Consider the following 23,246-nt stretch of genomic DNA (forward strand, 5'->3'; position numbering starts at 1 on the left):
GTTATATTTAATTTTTTTTACATCGATGGGGAAGAACCAAATGGTCTCCCTGCCATCGATGCTATCGACTGCTATCCTAGGCAACACAGCAACACTGACAGTGGCGTCAGTGTGTGAGCTGTGAGGCGGTTATTACTGGGGAGGCGGGGCTCGCTGTGATTGGTCTGTACCCTGACGTAACCATTGGCTCGGGCTGTGGATACTGCTCTTGTTCCTTTGCCATCATCCGGAGAAGAGTAGGCGGCGGTTGGTCCTGTCAGTAGCTGTCTCCGCCCTGGGTTAGGGAGGACAGACAGTTGCCATGGTGACAGACATAGGAGCCAATAGTCAGGGCAGGTGTGAGGTGACGCTCCGGAGGCGGGGCCTGCGAGTGGAGCGGAGGAGGAGGGGGAGCGGCGAGGCCGGCTGCACGATACGCCGGGGGCGGCTAGCGGACAAGCAGCAGCAATTCTCTCAGTGCCAGGCGCAGGAGGCGGGGACAGGTCTCCGGGTACCGGGCCGCGCAGCCCGGCCTCTCTCCCATGCCTCGGGAAGCCGCTGCAGAGGGGCGGCGGCGACGACGGAGGTGGAGGCGGAGAAGCGGTGGTGTGAGGACCGTTGCATGCCGCCGGGGAGCGGCGGGGGACGATGCGCGAGTATAAGGTGGTGGTGCTGGGGAGCGGCGGGGTCGGCAAATCTGCTCTCACCGTGCAGTTCGTCACCGGCACCTTCATCGAGAAGTACGACCCGACCATCGAGGACTTCTACCGCAAGGAGATCGAGGTGGACTCGTCCCCCTCTGTGCTGGAGATCCTGGACACGGCCGGTACCGAGCAGTTCGCCTCTATGCGGGATCTGTACATCAAGAACGGCCAAGGCTTCATCCTGGTGTACAGCCTGGTCAACCAGCAGAGCTTCCAGGACATCAAGCCCATGAGGGACCAGATCATCCGCGTCAAAAGGCGAGCGGGGGTGGCGGGGTCTCACCTAGGTGTTGCTGGGGCAAGCAGTCATTGTGCAGGGCGTTGCCAGACAGAGGGGGTGAGAGAGGCACAGAGCAGCGGGCCAGTGGCTGGGGCAGGAGTGTGGGATGTGACTGGCATTGGGGGGTTATTGTGTGGCGGTCAGGCCATGAGATGCTATTACTTCTGTAAGTGTGTGGGAACAATAGCGCTGTGTGGGGATGGGATTTGGGCCCCTGTCTGTCACATCTGTTGCAGCTAACTGCTAGATTTCTGGAATCTCCTTTGATTAAGACCCACATGGCATAAATCCCATGGTCATTAAATCATGTGTGTCATAAAACCTGCCCTGCTGCCTTTGTCTTATAAAAGCGAAATTATGTTAAAGCTTTTCATTGTGTTCTCATTACTTTCATGTAAAACATTGTCATCGTAAGGCTTTGAAGTGCTGTCATAAAATGCTTAATTTTCCTTGTTATCCTCTTGTGATCTGTTTGCTGTACCAATCATGTAGGCGAACAGTAGGGTAGGTAGCGGCACTCATTTCCTGCATAGGCATTTATTTGCTCTGCTCATGTCACATAGCGCACAGGGCAGGATGCATCAAAGGTAATTTTGCTGTAAAAACTCAGAAACTGCAGAGTTTGCATATGTACCAGGTTCCGGAATGTATAGCATTATATTGTAATACATTCCGGAGCTTGGACCAAGTGGGCAACACCATCTGTGTATGGCATCTAATAGAAGCTTATAGGCTTCTTGTTGCAACGTGCACTGAGGAATCCAATCAAATTGCTTCCTGTATCTTCTGCGGTGCGCGCATCATCTAATGCATGCACAGAAGGACTTCTGTGTCCGAAAAAGGACCCATTACCTCTTGGCAAATGCCTTTTGAATCCAGACTATTAATAATGTCCAAGGATGGGATGTGCTAAAATTATCTCATTCTATTTGTGATCTCTTTGCAATGGTGTCCCTGCTAACTTCGCCAGTATGAACCAAGATTTGCCTGGCCACACTTCCGTTGCGATCACAGGTAGCTCTGCAATGAACAGTGTTCTCCATCTCCCCCCCCCCCCCCCCCCCCCCATTACCAAGTATTGGTTGACATGTACAAGGTCGACAGGACAAAAGGTCGACATGAGGTTTTTAAAATTGGTGTTTTCTCCGTAGAGTGACCTGGAACCCTAATTAGTGCCCCAATACCATTCCCAATTGTAGTCCACGTGGATCGTAAAGCATGAAAAAGTTAAAAAAAAAAAGTGAAACTCGTGTTGATCTAGAGACCATGTCAACCTACTTACTGTCGACCAATAGTGGTCGACTTAAGTGTGATCGACCTAGAGACCGGACACCATTCCTACTACCTGCCTGGAGCCATCCGGATACACAGCGCTGAGAGGCTTTGGAGCTGGCGGCATGCTCTCTGTACAGCATGAACTGTCTGCTTTAAGGTATGGAGAGCCTCTGGAGCCGGCATTCAGCCTGCACTCTTGGAGCTACAGTCCGTCCTGTGCGCCAGCAATGCCCTTCTCGCCATGGTGCTGCTTGGTGTCTGAGCCAGGCAGGGGTCGGGCAGGAGCAGCATTACCGAGACCAGCAGCATTGACCGGCAACAAGTGGCTGCTGCCTCTGCTTTGGGCTTCGTGTGATCTGGGGGATGTCTGTACACTGCCAGGGGCTTCAGCTCCAAGGGTGCAGGCTGAATACCGGCTGCGGAGGCTATCGGCACTGGAAAGCAGACGGTTCATGCTGTACCGAAAACATGCCTGCCGCCAGCTCCAGAGTCTCAGCGCTGTGTATCTGGCTGATAGGTAGTAGGAATGGGGGGGGGGGGTGTACCCTGCACATTGTAGACCTGCCTGTGACCGCATCGGAAGTGCAGCCAGGCAAATCTTGGTTCATACTAGCGAAGTTAGCAGGGACACCATAATGTCATTACTGCATAGATATCGCAAATAGAATGAGATAATTTTAGTACATCCCGCCCATGTCCAAGTATTTGTATTGGCAATTATTGTTCACATCTCTTGCCTCCTATTACCTTGCAGCCACTTCATAATCCAGGTACATACTGTAATCCTTCATAGAGATGTTCTGGCACTACAACTTGATCTCTTGGTGACAGATATCTGGTAGTCCAGTTTCTAGTCTGTTCCAGACTGTATCCGGACTCCAGGTCGACAGCACAAAGGTCGACACACCTTAGGTCGATGCCAATTGGTCGACACACCTTAGGTCGACATGGACAAAAGGTCGACAGGAAAAAGGTCGACATGAGTTTTTCACGATTTTTTTTCTTTTTTTTGAACCTTTTCACGTGGACTACGATTGGAATGGTAAAGTGTGCCGAGCGAAGGCACCATGCCCGAAGCATGGCGAGCGCAGCGGTGCACTAATTGGGGTTCCCGGTCACTCTACGAAGAAAACGACACCAAAAAACATAAACTCACGTCGACCTTTTTCCATGTCGACCTTGTCCATGTCGACCTAAGGTGTGTCGACCTAAGGTGTGTCGACCAATTGGTGTCGACCTTTGTGCTGTCGACCCTCTGTCCCAGACAACCTAAATGGTAGGATGTAATGGAGTCTGAGATCGCCGGAAGTGCAGAATGCCAGCCTATCTCAGACGATTTTTAAAGGGGCAATTACTCACAAGGCATTGTCTTAAAAAAAAAAAAAAAAAACATCTGCTGCTGCTCTGTTTGTGTTGATAGTCAATTTTGGACCATTTTATATCTAAAATGAACAAATTGGATGGGCATTTATTGTCTGACTCTGATTTTATCTTAATTATCATAGTGGGTAATTCAGAGCTGATCGCAGCAGCAAATTTGTTAGCAGTTGGGCAAAACCATGTGCACTGCAGGGGGGGCGGGGCAGATATAACATTTGCAGAGAGAGTTAGATTTGGGTGGGTTATTTTGTTTCTGTGCAGGGTAAATACTGGCTGCTTTATTTTTATACTGCAATTTAGATTTCAGTTTGAACACACCCCACCCAAATCTAACTCTCTGCACATGTTATATCTGCCCCCCTCTGCAGTGCACATGGTTTTGCCCAACTGCCAACAAATATGCTGCTGCGATCAACTCTGAATTAGGCCCATAGTCTTTCCCATAAAATAATAGTTTTTTTTTGTTTTGTTTTTAGAAACTCCAAAATACCCCCTTTGTTTCTAATGGTAGAGATACCTTTTAAGTATCAAAACTGTTGTGGTTACTCTAGACTTCCCAAGTGTTACTTCAAACTTCATCCAGATGCCTAATTGTGCAGTTAATATCTGTGCTTTTTTTGTTTGTGTTAGTATGAAAAAATGAACAAAACAGAATAAAATTATGGTTCCTTGTCTTGGGTTGGTTTATTTGACAGGAAATTTGGGAAAAAGAGGGTTTAAAAATAAATATATATATATATATATATATATATATATATATATATATATATATATATATATATATATATATATATTTACAGTATAATACATATTAAACAAGACTATAATTACTTGACTACAGTGCCGGCTACCATACAATGAGAAATGTTGCCTCTGGAAGCAGCCAGTACATAAAAGTGAAAATTGGCGTGACTAATTGTAATGTCTGAGCTGTCACAAAACAAAAAAAATTGTTCCATTGGAGGTTTTGTTCAGCTTCCTTTACACTTTCTATGGGGGAATTCTATTCAGAGCGATGTGCTACCTGCCTATGCACATACCTGTACTAACCATTTATAAAAAATGCCCACATCCCAAGGTTTCCCTCACATTTATGGCAACAGCTGCGATGTGACGTTCTGTATTGAATATACACTGCTCAAAAAAAATAAAGGGAACACTTAAACAACACATCCTAGATCTGAATGAATGAAATATTCTTATTAAATACTTTGTTCTTTACATAGTTGAATGTGCTGACAATGAAATCACACAAAAATTATCAATAGAAATCAAATTTATTAACCCATGGAGGTCTGGATTTGGAGTCGCATTCAAAATTTAAAGTGGAAAAACACTACAGGCTGATCCAACTTTGATGTAATGTCCTTTAAAACAAGTCAAAATGAGGCTCAGTAGTGTGTGCGGCCTCCACGTGCCTGTATGACCTCCCTACAATGGCTGGGCATGCTCCTGATGAGGTGACGGATGGTCTCCTGAGGGATCTCTTCCCAGACCTGGACTAAAGCATCCGCCAACTCCTGGACAGTCTGTGGTGTTGGTGAATGGAGCGAGACATGATGTCCCAGATGTGCTCAATTGGATTCAGGTCTGGAGAACGGGCGGGCCAGTCCATAGCATCAATGCCTTCGTCTTGCAGGAACTGCTGACACACTCCAGCCACAAGAGGTCTAGCATTGTCTTGCATTAGGAGGAACCCAGGGCCAACCACACCAGCATATGGTCTCACAAAGGGTCTGAGGATCTCATCTCGGTACCTAATGGCAGTCAGGCTACCTCTGGCGAGCACATGGAGGGCTGTGCGGCCCCCCAAAGAAATGCCACCCCACACCATTACTGACCCACTGCCAAACCAATCATGCTGGAGGATGTTGCAGGCAGCAGAACGTTCTCCTTGGTGTCTCCAGACTCTGTCACGTCTGTCACATGTGCTCAGTGAGAACCTGCTTTCATCTGTGAAGAGCACAGGGCGCCAGTGGCGAATTTGCCAATCTTGGTGTTCTCTGGCAAATGCCAAACGTCCTGCACGGTGTTGGGCTGTAAGCACAACCCCCACCTGTGGACGTCGGGCCCTCATACCATCCTCATGGAGTCTGTTTCTGATTGAGTAGACACATGCACATTTGAGGCTTGCTGGAGTTCATTTTGCAGGGCTCTGGCAGTGCTCCTCCTGTTCCTCCTTGCACAAAGGTGGAGGTAGCGGTCCTGCTACTAGGTTGTTGCTCTCTTACAGCCTCCTCCACATCTCCTGATGTACTGGCCTGTCTCCCGGTAGCGCCTCCATGCTCTGGACACTACGATGACAGACACAGCAAACCTTGCCACAGCTCGCATTGATGTGCCATCCTGGATGAGCTGCACTACCTGAGCCACTTGTGTGGGTTGTAGACTCCGTCTCATGCTACCACTAGAGTGAAAGCACCGCCAGCTTTCAAAAGTGACCAAAACATCAGCCAGAAAGCATAGGAGCTGAGAAGTAGTCTGTGGTCACCACCTGCAGAACAACTCCTTTATTGGGGGTGTCTTGCTAATTGCCTATAATTTCCACCTGTTGTCTATTCCATTTGCACAACAGCATGTGAAATTGATTGTGAATCAGTGTTGCTTCCTAAGTGGACAGTTTGATTTCAATAAAGGGTGATTGACTTGGAGTTAGATTTTGGTGTTTGTGTTCCCTTTATTTTTTTGAGCAGTGTATATGGAGTGCAAGTGAAGCTCAAACAGGCAAATAGAAACCAACACGGCATAAAAATATATGCTAGAATAAATCCATGTACTATATTTTTGTTTACCATTATTAATTTAACACATACATGTTACGCAGTATTTTACTTAGCGTATTTAATCTTTGGTATCGGCCACTGCCTCATTAGTGCTCAGTCTAAAGATTCTGCCATTCACACTAAAATTAATTTCCTCAGAAGTTAATTAACTTACAGTACGTTTTTGTACTGTGAAAGAAAACCAGAGCACCCAGAGGATACGCATGTAAACACAGGGAGTACATACAAGCTCCACACATTATGCTTTGGTCAGAATTGAACCTGTGCATTCTGTGAGTGCAGTGCTCACCACTATGCCACCCAACTTCCCTGAATTTCATCCATACATGGCATAGGCAGTGTAGTTATGTGGCCGGCGGTCATGAGACACAACACCTCCCCCTACATCCCGCCCCCTGACATTCCCGACAGTCGGCATGCTGTCTAGCTGGGACTATTCCCACTCGTGGGTGTCCACAACACCCATGGAGTGGGAATAGAACCTGTGGCGCAAGGGGATTGTAGCGCCGGGATATCGGCTGAGTTATGCTGACCACCAGTCACGCATACACAACCCATGGCATAGCATTAAAATCTAGTAGAGAAGTAAACAAAACAATTTATGAATAGACAGAGATCCTAAAAAGTCTGCAATGTACAGATGTATTCTCATATGGTGTGAGACTCTTGGCACATCTTCGCTGTTCTTATACAGGTAGCGAAGTGTACTTTCTCATAAATACTGTATCTAAAGGCGTGTACACATGGTGAGCTACATCCTTGCAATTTGACTAGATAGTCAAAATCTCAAGGAAAGTTGGTCCAAATCGCAAGGTGTTAGGCAGCTTGAGATACCGATTAGATTCTGATGCTTGGTCCCGCGGGGTCAGTATCGTAAGGCTAGATAGACTGTGCAGGCAAGTCAATCTTGACTATCTAGTGTACTATCTAGTACAAAGTAAAGTCTAAATAGGCACTTAGTCAAAATCGTACATAGACAAAATTGAAAGTACAGATAGTAAAAATCAGTGCTTCTGGGCTCTGGGGGAGTTCAAGCTAAATCGCATAGCCAAAATCGTCTGTAGCAAGGATCCCACCGTGTGTGTGCACTTTAAGGCTGGGTACACACTTGGCGATGTCAGTGACATTGTGCAAGATCCCCCCGCAAATAATATCATTCATACACACTGAGCGATATCGTTTGCGTCCCGTGACGGCAAACACCCACATCCAGGTGCATGCTGTCTTTAGATTTTAAGTTGGAAACTGAAGATATTGTACCTCGTTAATGACCCGCGGGAACGCGCATCATTAATAATATAGGGTAGACACACTTGCCGATGTATCGTCTGATATGCCGGTTCAGATGATATATCGGGTGCACATCGGCAAGTGTGTACCCATACTTAGTCATATTGTTGCCACATATTAAGTCACTCACAGCGTTCCAGGGTGCCTAGGTTACTACTTTTGTTGCAAAAAAATTAGCATAAAGTCACATATTAAGCATAATGAAATGTGGTGGGTGGAATGTACTATTGGAACTTTTTTTTTTTTTTTACACCGATTTCAGAGTAGATTGTACACAGAAGTAGAAGTACTGCCAGTCCCAATGGTCAGTTTATGCTTGTTGTTGCTGTGTAAGATAAATCTTAAAGGCCCTACACACTGGCCGATTTTTTGAAAGATATGAACGAGAACTCGTTCATATCTTTCAGTGTGGAGACTCCAGCGATGAACGATGCGCGGCCCCGCGCTCGTTCATCGCTGGACTCCCGTCGGCTGTGCATGCAGGCCAATATGGACGATCTCGTCCATATTTGCCTGCACTTCAATGCAGCCGCGTGACGGGGGGAGTGAAGAAACTTCACTCCCCCCGTCACTGCCCCCCCGCCGCCGGGTCGCTCGTCGGCCGTATCCGCCGTCGGGCAGCTCGGCGGCGGGTCGGCCAGTGAGTAGGGCCCTTTAGACCCATTTGGTGCGCCATGGACTTTATTTGACATGATCAGAGCAGAGGTGTATGAGTACACAGACACATCTGTATAAATAATATAGGCACAATAAGAAACCTTGTTTTGGTATCAGCAGTGAGCAGTCTGTTAATATGATGTACAATTTAACAACCTGTAATACACTGGTCCAATATTATACTGCCACTTTGGCTTACAGTAGGTATTTATACTCGGACGTGTGTTAAAATTAATTCCTTCATTATTTTTCCATCTTCATGGATCTGACCTGTTACACTATTTCTGGGTTTTTCCAAACATACAGGATGAAACAGAAAAACCTAGATTCTTAATGTTAAAAAGGTATGGTAAATGCTATGGAATACAGTTTATTTTTAATTGGTTTTGAATATATCGTCCAGACAGTGGCCTCCATTCATTATACACATTTGTAGTCGATATCTGAAGTTTTGCATCACTCGGCGGGTCATTCCCGGTGCTATCAGTGCAATTTCTTGACAAAGCTCACTTTCATTTCTCTGGCTACGTTACCAAGCAGAATTTTTGTTACTAGGCGGAATACAATCCCCATCAACTTCATGAAAGGCCTCTACACAGCCAACGGGGCCATCTGAAAGCTGAGGTCTATAAACATTGACCAAGAACCATTAATGAACTGAAGGCTGCTTTGACAAGATCATATTCAAAACCCATTGAAAATTAACTGTATTACATGCACTTTTAGTTTAGGTACTAACATTTTGAATAGCATTTACCATACCTTGTTTGTTAACCTGTAGAATCTGGGAGGTTTTTTGTCTCGCCATGTATTATGAATATTAAGCACACTGGTAGTGTGAACTTGTAATTAATTACAGGGAGATATTGAAACTTGTAAGTCTTTTTCTCTGACGTCCTAGTGGATGCTGGGGACTCCGTAAGGACCATGGGGAATAGACGGCTCTGCAGGAGACTGGGCACATCTAAAGAAAGATTTAGGACTATCTGGTGTGCACTGGCTCCTCCCCCTATGACCCTCCTCCAAGCCTCAGTTAGATTTCTGTGCCCGGCTGAGCTGGATGCACACTAGGGGCTCTCCTGAGCTCCTAGGAAGAAAGTGTTTGTTAGGTTTTTTATTTTCAGTGAGACCTGCTGGCAACAGGCTCACTGCATCGAGGGACTAAGGGGAGAAGAAGCGAACCTACCTAAGTGGTGGTAGCTTGGGCTTCTTAGGCTACTGGACACCATTAGCTCCAGAGGGATCGAACACAGGACCCGACCTCGTCGTCCGTTCCCGGAGCCGCGCCGCCGTCCCCCTTACAGAGCCAGAAGCAAGAAGGTGGTCCGGAAAATCGGCGGCTGAAGACTTCGGTCTTATCCAAGGTAGCGCACAGCACTGCAGCTGTGCGCCATTGCTCCTCATGCACACCTCACACTCCGGTCACTGATGGGTGCAGGGCGCTGGGGGGGGGGCGCCCTGAGCAGCAATACTGACACCTTGGCTGGCAAACTGGCACCATATATAGCCCCAGAGGCTATATAGGTGCTTTTTAACCCCTGCCAGAATCCATAAAAATGCGGGAGAAAGTCCGCGAAAAAGGGGCGGAGCTATCTCCTTCAGCAGACTGGCGCCATTTTTCCCTCACAGCTCCCTTGGAGGGAAGCTCCCTGGCTCTCCCCTGCAGTCAATACACTACAGAAAGGGTTAAAAAGAGAGGGGGGGCACAATTTAGGCACAGTATACAATATATATAGGCAGCTATAAGGGAAAACACTCTTTATATGTGATATCCCTGTGATATATAGCGCCCTGGTGTGTGCTGGCATACTCTCCCTCTGTCTCCCCAAAGGGCTTTGTGGGGTCCTGTCCTCTGTCAGAGCATTCCCTGTGTGTATGCTGTGTGTCGGTACGGTTGTGTCGACATGTATGAGGAGGATAATGATGTGGAGGCGGAGCGAATGCCTGTAAATGTGATGTCACCCCCTGCGGGATCGACACCGGTGTGGTTGGACTTATGGAAGGATTACGTGAAAGTGTCAACTCCTTACACAAAAGGTCGACGACACAGAACAGCCGGCTACTCAGCTTGTGCCTGTTCCAGCGTCTCAAATGTCATGGGGGGCTCTAAAAACGCCCGCTACCTCAGATGGCAGAAACAGATGTCGACACGGATACCGACTCCAGTGTCGACGACGATGAGACTAGTGTACCCTCCAAATAGGTCCACCCGTTACATGATTGAGGCAATGAAAAATGTATTACACATTTATGATAATACCCCAGGTACCACATAAAAGGGTATTATGTTTGGTGACAGAAAACTACCAGTAGTTTTTCCTGCATCTGAGAAATTAAATGAGGTGTGTGAGGAAGCGTGGTCTTCCCCCGGTAAGAAATTGATAATTTCTAAACGGTTATTGGCAGCGTACCCTTTCCCGCCAGAGGATAGGTCACGTTGGGAAACACCCCATAGGGTAGATACAGCGCTTACACGCTTATCAGAAAAGGTGGCACTACCGTCTCCGGATACGGCCGCCCTGAAGGAACCTGCTGATAAAAAGCAGGGGGTTACCCTGAGAGATATAGTCACACACTCGGGCATTATATTGCGACCAGCCATTGCTTCGGCATGGATGTGCAGTGCTCCCGCTGCGTGGTCAGATTCCCTGTCGGAAAATAACTATGGATAGGGACAATATTTTGCTGACAATAGAGCATATAAAAGACGTGGTCTTATACATGCGTGATGCACAGAGGGATATTTGCCGGCTGGCATCAAAAATAAGCGCTAGGTCCATTGCCGCCAGACGGGGGTTATGGACTCGCCAATGGTCAGGCGATGCCGACTCGAATCGGCACATGGAAGTTTTTCCCTATAAGGGGGTAAAACTGTTTGGGGATGGTCTTTCAGACCTCGTTTCCACAGCTACTGCTGGGAAATTGACTTTTTTGCCACAGGCTACCCCACAACAAAAGAAAGCACCGTATCATCAAGTACAGTCCTTTCGGCCCCAGAAAAGCAAGAGGGCTAGAGGCTCATCCTTTCTGCCGAGAGGCAAAGGTAGAGGAAAAAGCTGCAGCGCACAGCTAGTTCCCAAGAGCAGAAGTCCTCCCTGCGTCCGGTAAGTCCACAGCATGACGCTGGGGCTGCTCAGGCGGACCCGGGTACGGTGGGGGCCCGTCTCAGAAATGTCAGCGCCCAGTGGGCTCTCTCACATGGATCCCTGGGTCCTTCAAGTAGTATCTCAGGGGTACAGGCTGGAGTTCGAGACGTTCTTCCCCCCGCCGTTTCCTAAAATCTGCCTTACCGGCACCTCCCTCTGCCAGGGAGGCGGTGTTGGTGGCTATTCAACACTATAATCACAACAAGTGATTGTCAAGGTGCCCCTCCTTCAGCAAGGAAGGGGTTACTATTCCACAATGGTTGTGGTACCGAAACAGAACGGTTCGGTGAGACCCATCTTAAAATTAAAATACTTGAACTTTTATATCAGAAGATTCAAGTTCGAGATGGAATCGCTCAGGGCGGTTATTACGAGCCTGGACGAGGGGGATTACAGGGTCTCCCTGGACATCAAGGATGCGTACCTGCATGTCCCCATTTACCCTCCTCACCAGGAGTACCTCAGATGTGTGGTACAGGACTGTCACTATCAGTTCCAGCCGTTGGAGTTGTCCACGGCACCGAAGGTCTTTACCATGGTAACGGCCGAAATGATGATACTCCTTCGCAGGAAGGAAGTTTTTATTATCCCGTACTTGGACGATCTCCTGATAAAGGCGAGGTCCAAAGAACAGTTGGTAGTAGGGGTAGCACTCTCTCGGGAAGTGCTACAACAGCACGACTGGATTCTCAATATTCCAAATTCACAGCTGGTCCCGACGACACGTCTTCTGTTCCTGGGAATGATTCTGGACACAGACCAGAAAAGAGTGTTTCTTCCAGTGGAAGCACACGAGTCCTGGAAAAAATGGTAGCTTCGTACGAAGCATAATTCCATTCGGAAGGTTCCACGCAAGGACGTTCCAGTGGGACCTGTGGGACAAATGGTCCGGGTCCCATCTACAGGTACAACAGCGGATAACCCTGTCGGCAAGAAACAGGGTGTCGCTGCTGTGGTGGCTGCAGAGGGCTCATCTACTAGAGGGCCGCAGATTCGGAATACAGGACTGGGTCCTGGTGACCACGGAGGCCAGCCTTCGGGGCTGGGGTGCAGTCACACAGGGAAGAAATTTCCAAGGAGATTTCGCTTCACATAATTATTCTGGAGCTAAGGGCCATTTACAATGCCCTAAGCCAAGCAAGGCCCCTGCTTCAGAACCAGCCGGTACTGATCCATTCAGACAACATCACGGCGGTCGCCCATGTAAACAGACAGGGCGGCACAAGAAGCAGGATGGCGATGGCAGAAGCCACAAGGATTCTCCGATGGGCGACCTACACCCGGGAGAATGGGGACTTCTTCCAGAAGTTTTCAAAATGCGGGTAAACCGTTGGGAATGACCACGGGTGGACATGATGGCGTCCCGCCTCAACAAAAAGTTGAAAAGATATTGCGCCAGGTCAAGGGACCCTCAGGCGATCGCTGTGGACGCTCTAGTGACACCGTGGGTGTACCAGTCGGTTTATGTGTTTCCTCCTCTACCTCTCATACCCAGGGTGCTGAGAATAATAAGACTGCGAGGAGTGAAAACCATACTCATGGTTCCGGATTGGCCAAGAAGAGCTTGGTACCCGGAACTTCAAGAGATGCTGGCAGAGGACCCTTGGCCTCTGCCGCTCAGACAAGACCTGCTGCAGCAGGGACCCTGTCTGTTCCAAGACTTACCGCGGCTGCGTTTGACGGCATGGCGGTTGAACACCGGATCCTAAAGGAAAAGGGTATTCCGGAGGAAGTCATCCCTACCCTGATCAAAGCCAGGAAGGATGTCACCGCAAGACATTATTACCACATTTGGCGGAAATATGTTGCTTGGTGTGAGGCCATGAAGGCCCCGAAGGAGGAATTTCAACTGGGTCGATTCCTACACTTCCTGCAAGCAGGGTGTTAGGTTCCTGGTGCTCAGAACAAGGGAGATGTTATGAAGCGAGTCCAGAGCACCAGGACGTAATGCTGGGAAAGGGGAATGGAAAGGGAATATCCCCTGGCGCCCTATCTCCGTTGTCTCACCCGTGCTGTCAGTACACTCTTGCGAGACTATGGTTGCTTGAGCCCATGGCAGCCGCGTTTGAAGGGCGGATTACGTCTGCCCAACTTCGATGCCCCCTCAGGTCTTAATGAGAGACAAAGAGTGAACCGAGACAGGGTGATAACAAGGGGCCCTCTGACTAAACAACAAGGCCAGGGGCTACTAACAAACCTAAAACCAAAGTATGTGCGGCTTGCCGCCAAAGGAAAAGAACAACAAAGGAAATGCTGACCACACGCCGACACAATACTTTTGTGTACCGGCGGTGACAGCATAAGCAGAACCCTCTGCAAAACACCAGTGACAGAAATAATAAGGGAATACAGCGGCCTAAGCCAACGGACGCGGCCGTGCCGCTACTCACGGAACCGGTACGAATACTGGCAAACGGACAGGAACTCCCAATGCTGCTGACACAGACTCTCAGAACTGGAGGACAGGCAGAATCCCAAACGACAGACCGGTGGACACCAAGAAGCCAGAAACTTGCACAGGCAAAGGTACTGGACCTCAGGACAGGAACGCCTCACGGCAGGACACGGGATCAGACATAGGAATCGACACAGGGACTGACACAGGAATCGACACAGGAAGCTCAGGAACCAAGCTCAGAACTCAAGCAGACTGAAAACCCAGGAATATCACCAGCATCTGTGAATTGCAAACAGCCAGCATATAACAGAGAGGCCTAATTAATAATCCCATGCAGCTGCCTTGTTGCATGATTCCAAACTGACCAGATGCAATTAGCAGCCAGGTGAGGCTGAACACAAGGGAACAAGCTGCAATTACACAGACTCACCAGCGGCAGCAGACAAGAGTATTCTAAAACAGAGCAACAGGAAATCCTGGCATGCAAGACAACTTTATAAACATAAAATAGGAATGAACCACTACCTGTGGTTCATAACATTATCCCCTCCTTAAGGGTGAGCTCCGAGCACCCCATGACACCCACGGGGAACATAAACAGAAGTATAACATGAAATACAGAACAAAAGTGCAAAACAGGAATGAGCCACAGCCGTGGCTCATAACACAGGGGTGACATTGGGCCTCAAATTGGGGTCCATCAAGGTCCAGATTTCGGCTCTGTCGATTTTCTTCCAGAAAGAACTGGCTTCACTGCCTGAAGTTCAGACTTTTGTCAAAGGAGTTCTGCATATTCAGCCTCCTTTTGTGCCCCCAGTGGCACCTTGGGATCTCAATGTGGTTTTGGCATTCCTGAAATCACATTGGTTCGAACCACTTAAGACTGTGGAATTAAAATATCTCACGTGGAAAGTGGTCATACTGTTGGCCCTGGCTTCGGCCAGGCAGGTTTCAGATTTGGCGGCTTTGTCTTGAAAAAGCCCTTATCTGATTTTCCAGATGGATAGGGCAGAATTGAGGACTCGTCCTCAGTTTCTCCCGAAGGTGGTCTCAGCTTTTCACTTGAACCAACCTATTGTGGTGCCTGCGGCTACTAGGGACTTGGAGGATTCCAAGTTGCTGGACGTAGTCAGGGCCCTGAAAATTTATGTTCCAGGAAGGCTGGAGTCAGAAAAACTGACTCGCTGTTTATCCTGTATGCACCCAACAAGCTGGGTGCTCCTGCTTCTAAGCAGTCTATTGCACGCTGGATTTGTAGCACTATTCAGCTGGCGCATTCTGCGGCCTAAATCAATAAAAGCCCATTCCACAAGGAAGGTGGGCTCATCTTGGGCGGCTGCCCGAGGGGTCTCGGCTTTACAACTTTGCCGAGCAGCTACTTGGTCAGGGGCAAACACGTTTGCTAAATTCTACAAATTTGATTCCCTGGCTGAGGAGGACCTGGAGTTCTCTCATTCGGTGCTGCAGAGTCATCCGCACTCTCCCGCCCGTTTGGGAGCTTTGGTATAATCCCCATGGTCCTTACGGAGTCCCCAGCATCCACTAGGACGTCAGAGAAAATAAGATTTTACTCACCGGTAAATCTATTTCTCGTAGTCCGTAGTGGATGCTGGGCGCCCATCCCAAGTGCGGATTGTCTGCAATACTTGTACATAGTTATTGTTACAAAAATCGGGTTTTGTTGTGAGCCATCTCTTCAGAGGCTCCAATTGTTATCATACTGTTAACCGGGGTTCCTATCACGTGTTATATGGTGTGATTGGTGTGGCTGGTATGAGTCTTACCCGGGATTCAAAATCCTTCCTTATTGTGTCAGCTCTTCCGGGCACAGTTCCTAACTGAGGCTTGGAGGAGGGTCATAGGGGGAGGAGCCAGTGCACACCAGATAGTCCTAAATCTTTCTTTAGATGTGCCCAGTCTCCTGCGGAGCCGTCTATTCCCCATGGTCCTTACGGAGTCCCCAGCATCCACTACGGACTACGAGAAATAGATTTACCGGTGAGTAAAATCTTATTTTTTATTTATTTATTTATTTTTTATTGGATAATACAATTCTTTAGCCATTCAGACAAATGCAGTAATATTTTTGTAGTACAAAGCACACCTTTTGGGGTTTGATGTGGTAGCACATCCTCTTTACAGTACTATTGGGTTTTACTAGATTCTTTGAAGGTTATATTCACGCCTAGTTTTTTTTATTGTATTTCCTTGATACTCTCTTCAAAATAAGGAGCTTAGAAATGTACTAAGAGATGCTTTCATATTTGAGACTATTACAAGCTTTTGGGACACAAGAAATTACAAATATCTAATCCCCAATGATTTCAGAAGTTGTTTTTCTTTATCCCAATTGATAATATGCAAAAATCAGAATATCTTTTTTAAAATAAGTAGATTGTATGTGTGTATAGCTGGAAACACACTAGACGACTTTTTGATCAACATTGCAGATTCCGACATTTCTAAACTATATGTAAATTGTCCAGTGTGTACGCACTATATCGTCAACGATGCGCTCTCCTGTGGGTCACTAGTGAGGTCGCCTGTCGTCTATACATGCAGCTCAATGTCTACTACTGTTTGTCTTTTGACCATAAGGTGCAGATCGTTCTTTGTGGACGACATGTTTAAGCAGAAACCCAACAATTTGGTAATATTTGACTCCTGTATATCGTTGGTCGTTTGTAAAAATTGCAGCGTTTGAGGTTCATGTTTAGAGTTCACTAGCTGATCCCAGTGATTTCACTTAAGATTGCTTTCAGACAGGAGAAAATTTGTGACATGTTGTAGACTTCTATACACATTAACTGGACCTAAAATATCAGGTCTGCATGAAATCCTGAAGCAAATATTAAAGGTTAACTCCATTCAAATGTTTGCTTCATAATACGGAGATTGAGTAGGGGAATGCATAAAAACTTAACCAGAACTCCTTTGTGTTCTAGAAAGATCCTGACCCCTTGTTTTAATTTTAAAATATCCTGTGTCAAATAAACATCTTAATTATAATCTTTCTATAGTCCTGACATTTACTTATCTGTGTTAAACTTGCAGCCAGTTAATACAAGCCATAGTTTGTTTAATGTCTGAACAAAATATTTTTTTGTTTAAAACTAAACCAGATCTGAATAATTTTATTTTATTTGCTGCCTGCCCAATTTCTAAAAATGTAAGAAATCTATACAGTATAATTTGTACAAGTGTGTTTGTCTTTGTCTTAATATAGTTATTTTAAATATAATGATTTGCAAAAGGGTAAGGTGCTTGCTAAGGGATATTTGCCCTGGGCACAGTTACATACTAAATGATAGTGGTTGCTACACTTTATTGTAATAACGCCTGATAAATGAAGTAAGACTGAGGGTGTATTCGAATGATGTATCACGCCCAGTCTCCTTTCTAAAGTCATCCCCGTTATCGCGCATATCGCACCCATTGTAATCAGGTTTAGCTGTGTAAAGGGTTGGGTGCCCTCGCTACCCCAGGGGTAGAGAGCTGAAATGATACCACACCCGTCAGCAGAAACAGAACGGGTCAACAGAAACAGAATTGGTGTGGAAGGGTGTGAAAATAATTGAATACTGCCCTTAAGGTGCGTACACAGTAGGTGATATTGTGTACGATACAGCTGATATAGTTTGGTTTCTAACGATCTTGTCTAGTGTGTACACACGACATAGCATACAATGTGCGCTCCTGTGTGTTGGAAATGATATCGTCTATAGTCCGAACATGCAGGTCAATCTGACGATATAGTCATAAACCTCATGTTAGGCATGAAGCAGGATGACGTCATTTAATGATATCGAAAGCGATATGGTTCAATGTGTGTGCGCGATATCGCCTGTCCAGGAGTTCAAGGAAAATCGTTTACGATCTTGCATTGTGCGCACATTGTTCTAGTGTATACATAGCCTTATATCTGAAATTGCGTGTATAAATTCCGAAACACATTTCACAGGCAAGTTTTCTTCAGCTGTAATCACTGAAATAAACAACAGAACTGTAACAAAGTTTCTCTGACGTCCTAGTGGATGCTGGGGACTCCGTCAGGACCATGGGGATATAGCGGCTCCGCAGGAGACAGGGCACAATAATAAAAGCTTTAGGATCAGGTGGTGTGCACTGGCTCCTCCCCCTATGACCCTCCTCCAAGCCTCAGTTAGATTTTTGTGCCCGACAAGAAGGGTGCAATCTAGGTGGCTCTCCTGAGCTGCTTAGAATAAAAGTTTAAGTTAGGTTTTTTATTTTCAGTGAGTCCTGCTGGCAACAGGCTCACTGCTACGAGGGACTTAGGGGAGAGAAGAAAACTCACCTGCGTGCAGGATGGATTTGCTTCTTAGGCTACTGGACACCATTAGCTCCAGAGGGAGTCGGAACACAGGTCTCACCCTGGGGTTCGTCCCGGAGCCGTGCCGCCGACCCCCCTTGCAGATGCCGAAGTTGAAGAGGTCCAGAAACAGGCGGCAGAAGACTTTCAGTCTTCATAAGGTAGCGCACAGCACTGCAGCTGTGCGCCATTGTTGTCAGCACACTTCACCAACAGTCACCAACTGTCACTGAGGGTGCAGGGCGCTGGGGGGGGTGCCCTGGGCAGCAATGTATAATACCTTTTTATGGCTAAAATACATCACATATAGCCCTTGAGGCTATATGGATGTATTTAACCCCTGCCAGATCTCACAAACTCCGGGAGAAGAGCCCGCCGAAAAGGGGGCGGGGCCTATTCTCCTCAGCACACGGCGCCATTTTCCTGCTCAGCTCTGCTGTGAGGAAGGCTCCCAGGCTCTCCCCTGCACTGCACTACAGAAACAGGGTTAAAACAGAGAGGGGGGGCACTTATTTGGCGATATGATTACATATATAAAAATGCTATAAGGGAAAACACTTGTATAAGGGGTTGTCCCTGTATAATTATAGCGTTTTTGGTGTGTGCTGGCAAACTCTCCCTCTGTCTCCCCAAAGGGCTAGTGGGGTCCTGTCCTCTGTCAGAGCATTCCCTGTGTGTGTGCTGTGTGTCGGTACGTGTGTGTCGACATGTAGGAGGACGATGTTGGTGAGGAGGCGGAGCAAATTGCCTGTATTGGTGATGTCACTCTCTAGGGAGTCGACACTGGAATGGATGGCTTATTTAGGAATTACGTGATAATGTCAACACGCTGCAAGGTCGGTTGACGACATGAGACGGCCGGCAAACAAATTAGTACCTGTCCAGGCGTCTCAGACACCGTCAGGGGCTTGTAAAAACGCCCATTTACCTCAGTCGGTCGACACAGACACGGACACTGACTCCAGTGTCGACGGTGAAGAAACAAACGTATTTTCCTTTAGGGCCACACGTTTCATGTTAAGGGCAATGAAGGAGGTGTTACATATTTCTGATACTACAAGTACCACAAATAAGGGTATTATGTAGGGTGTGAATAAACTACTTGTAGTTTTTCCTGAATCAGATAAATTAAATGAAGTGTGTGATGATACGTGGGTTTCCTCCGATAGAAAATTATTGGCGGTATACCCTTTCCCGCCCAGAAGTTAGGGCGAGTTGGGAAACACACCTTAGGGTGAATAAGGCGCTCACACGCTTATAAAAACAAGTGGCGTTACCGTCTCCAGATACGGCAGCCCTCAAGGAGCCAGCTGATAGGAAGCTGAAAAATATCCTAAAAGTATATACACATATACTGGTGTTATACTACGACCAGCAATCGCCTCAGCCTGGATGTGCAGCGCTGAGGGGGCTTGGTCGGATTTCCTGACTGAAAATATTGATACCCTTGACAGGGACAAGATTTTATTGACTATAGAGCATTTTAAGGATGCATTTCTATATATGCGAGATGCGCAGAGGGATATTTGCATTCTGGCATCAAGAGTAAATGTGATGTCCATATCTGCCAGACGACAGTGGTCAGGTGATGCAGATTCCAGACGGCACATGGAAGTATTGCCGTATAAAGGGGCGGTCCATCGGACCTGGTGGCCATGGCAACAGCTGAAAAATCCACCTTTTGTTACCCCAAGTCACATCTCAGCAGAAAAGGACACAGTCTTTTCAGTCTCAGTCCTTTCGTCCCCATAAGGGCAGGCGGGCAAAAGGGCCAGTCATATCTGCCCAGGGGTAGAGGAAAGGGAAGAAGACTGCAGCAGGCAGCCCATTCCCAGGAACAGAAGCCCTCCACAGCTTCTGCCAAGTCCGCAGCATGACGCTGGGGCCGTACAAGCGGACTCAGGTGCGGTAGGGGGTCATCTCAAGAGTTTCAGCACGCAGTGGGCTCACTCACAAGTGGACTCCTGGATCCTACACGTAGTATCCCAGGTGTACATTGGAAATTCGAGACGTCTCCCCCTCGCAAGTTCCTGAAGTCTGCTTTACCAACGTCTCCCTCCGACAGGGAGGCAGTATTGGGAAAAATTCACAGGCTGTATTCCCAGCAGGTGATAATCAAAGTACCCCTTCTACAACAAGGGAAGGGGTATTATTCCACACTATATTGTGGTACTGAAGCCAGACGGCTAGGTGAGATCTAAAATATTTGAACACTTACATACAAGCGTTCAAATCAAGATGGAGTCACTCAGAGCAGTGATAGCGAACCAGGAAGAAGGGGACGATATGGTGTCACTGGATATCAGGGACGCTTACCTACATGTCCAAATTTGCCCTTCTCACCAAGGGTACCTCAGGTTCGTGGTACAGAACTGTCACTATCAGTTCAGACGCTGCCGTTTGGATTGTCCACGGCACCCCGGGTCTTTACCAAGGTAATGGCCGAAATGATGATTCTTCTTAAAAGAAATATGGACGCTTTCCTGATAAGGGCAAGGTCCAGAGAACAGTTGGAGGTCGGAGTAGCACTATCTTAAGTAGTTCTACGACAGCACGAGTGGATTCTAAATATTCCAAAATCGCAGTTTTTTCCGACGACACGTCTACTGTTCCTAGGGATGATTCTGGACACAGTCCAGAAAAGGATGTTTTCTCCCGGAGAAGAAAGCCAGGGAGTTATCCGAGCTAGTCAGGAACCTCCTAAAACCAGGAAAAGTATCAGTGCATCATTGCACAAGGATCCTGTGAAAAATGGTGGTTTCTTACAAAGCGATCCCATTCGGTAGATTTCACGCAAGAACCTTTACGTGGGATCTGCTGGAAAAATGGTCCGGATCGCATCTTCAGATGCATCAGCGGATAACCCTGTCTCCAAGGACAAGGGTGTTTCTTCTGCGGTGGCTGCAGAGTGCTCATCTATGAAAGGGCCGCAGATTCGGCATTCAGGACTGGGTCCTGGTGACCACGGATGCCAGCCTGAGTGGCTGGGGAGCAGTCACACAAGGAAAAAATTTCCAGAGAGTGTGATCGAGTCTGGAGACTTCTCTCCACATAAATATACTGGAGCTAAGGGCAATTTACAATGCTCTAAGCTTAGCAAGACCTCTGCTTCAAGGTCAGCCGGTATTGATCCAGTGGGACAACATCACGGCAGTCGCCCACGTAAACAGACAGGGCGGCACAAGAAGCAGGAGGGAAATGGCAGAAACTGCAAGGATTCTTCGCTGGGCGAAAAATCATGTGATAACACTCTCAGCAGTGTTCATTCCGGGAGTGGAAAACTGGGAAGCAGACTTCCTCAGCAGGCATGACCTCCACCCGGGAGAGTGGGGACTTCATCGGGAAGTCTTCCACATGATTGTAAACCGTTGTGAAAAACCAAAGGTGGACATGATGGCGTCCCGCCTGAACAAAAAACTAGATATTGCGCCAGGTCAAGGGACCCTCAGGCAATAGCGGTGGACGCTCTGGTAACACTGTGGATGTACCAGTCAGAGTATGTGTTCCCTCCTATGCCTCTCATACAAAAAGTACTGAGAATCATAAGAGGGAGATGAGTAAGAATGATACTCGTGGTTCCGGATTGGCCAAGAAGGACTTGGTACCCGAAACTTCAAGAGATGTTCACGGAAGACCCGTGGCCTCTACCTTTAAGAAAGGACCTGCTCCAGCAGGGGCCTTGTCTGTTCCAAGACTTACCGCGGCCGCGTTTGACGGCATGGCGGTTGAACGTCGGATCCTGAAAGGGCATTCCAGATGAAGTCATCCCTACCCTGGTCGAAGACAGGAAGGATGTAACCGCAAAACATTTTCACCGCATTTGGCGAAGATATGTTGCGTGGTGTGGGGCCAAGAAGGCCCCTACAGAGGAATTCCAACTGGGTCGTTTCCTACATTTCCTGAAAACAGGACTGTCTATGGGCCTAAAATTAGGGTCCATTAAGGTTCAAATTTCGGCCCTGTCGAATTTCTTCCAGAAAGAACTGGCTTTAGTGCCTGACGTTCAGATGTTTGTAAAAGGGGTACTGCATATACAGCCTCCTTTTGTGCCCCAGTGGCACCTTGGGATCTCAATGTTGTTTTGAGTTTCCTAAAGTCACATTGGTTTGAACCACTCACCACTGTGGACTTAAAATATCTCACATGGAAGGTGACGATGCTATTAGCCCTGGCTTCAGCCAGGCGTGTGTCAGAATTGGCGGCTTTATCATATATAAAGCCCTTACTTAATTTTTCATTCTGACAGGGCAGAATTGAGGACTCGTCCTCAATTTCTCCTTAAGGTGTTTTCTGTTTTTCACATGAACCAACCTATTGTGGTACCTGCGGGTACTAGGGACTTGGAGGACTCCAAGTTACTTGACGTTGTCAGGGCCCTGAAAAATATGTTTCCAGGAAGGCTGGAGTCAGAAAATCTGACTCGCTGTTTAGCCTGTATGCACCCAACAAGATGGGTGCTCCTGCTTCTAAGCAGACGATTGCTCGCTGGATTTGTAATACAATTCAGTTTACACATTCTGTGGCAGGCCTGCCACAGCCAAAATCGGTAAAAGCCCATTCCAAAAGGAAGGGGGCTCATCTTGGGCGACTGCCCGAGGGGTCTCGGCTTTACAACTTTGCCGAGCAGTTACTTGGTCAGGGGAAAACACGTTTGCTAAATTCTACAAATTTGATACCCTGGCTGAGGAGGACATGGAGTTCTCTCATTCGGTGCTGCAGGGTCATCCGCACTCTCCCGCCCGTTTGGGAGCTTTGGTATAATCCCCATGGTCCTGACGGAGTCCCCAGCATCCACTAGGACGTCAGAGAAAATAAGATTTTACTTACCGATAAATCTATTTCTCGTAGTCCGTAGTGGATGCTGGGCGCCCATCCCAAGTGCGGATTGTCTGCAATACTTGTACATAGTTTTGTTACAAAAATCGGGTTATTCTTGTTGTGAGCCATCTTTTCAGAGGCTCCTTCGTTGTTATCATACTGTTAACTGGGTTCAGATCACAGGTTGTACGGTGTGATTGGTGTGG

General features: G+C 47.4%; 1 protein-coding gene across 1 annotated transcript in view; it reads left to right on the plus strand.

Annotated features, from left to right (window-relative positions):
- The first annotated feature begins 222 nt into the window (after window positions 1-222).
- The window catches only part of RAP2A (RAP2A, member of RAS oncogene family), a 76,351-nt gene continuing 53,327 nt past the window's right edge, over window positions 223-23,246 (plus strand). The window contains exon 1 of the mRNA XM_063953052.1: window positions 223-941. Coding sequence (XP_063809122.1) covers window positions 628-941 — 314 coding nt within the window. The 5' untranslated portion in view covers window positions 223-627. The remainder of the gene's footprint in view (window positions 942-23,246) is intronic.

The sequence above is a fragment of the Pseudophryne corroboree genome, chromosome 2 (assembly GCF_028390025.1).
Source record: "Pseudophryne corroboree isolate aPseCor3 chromosome 2, aPseCor3.hap2, whole genome shotgun sequence".
Classification (NCBI taxonomy): domain Eukaryota; kingdom Metazoa; phylum Chordata; class Amphibia; order Anura; family Myobatrachidae; genus Pseudophryne; species Pseudophryne corroboree.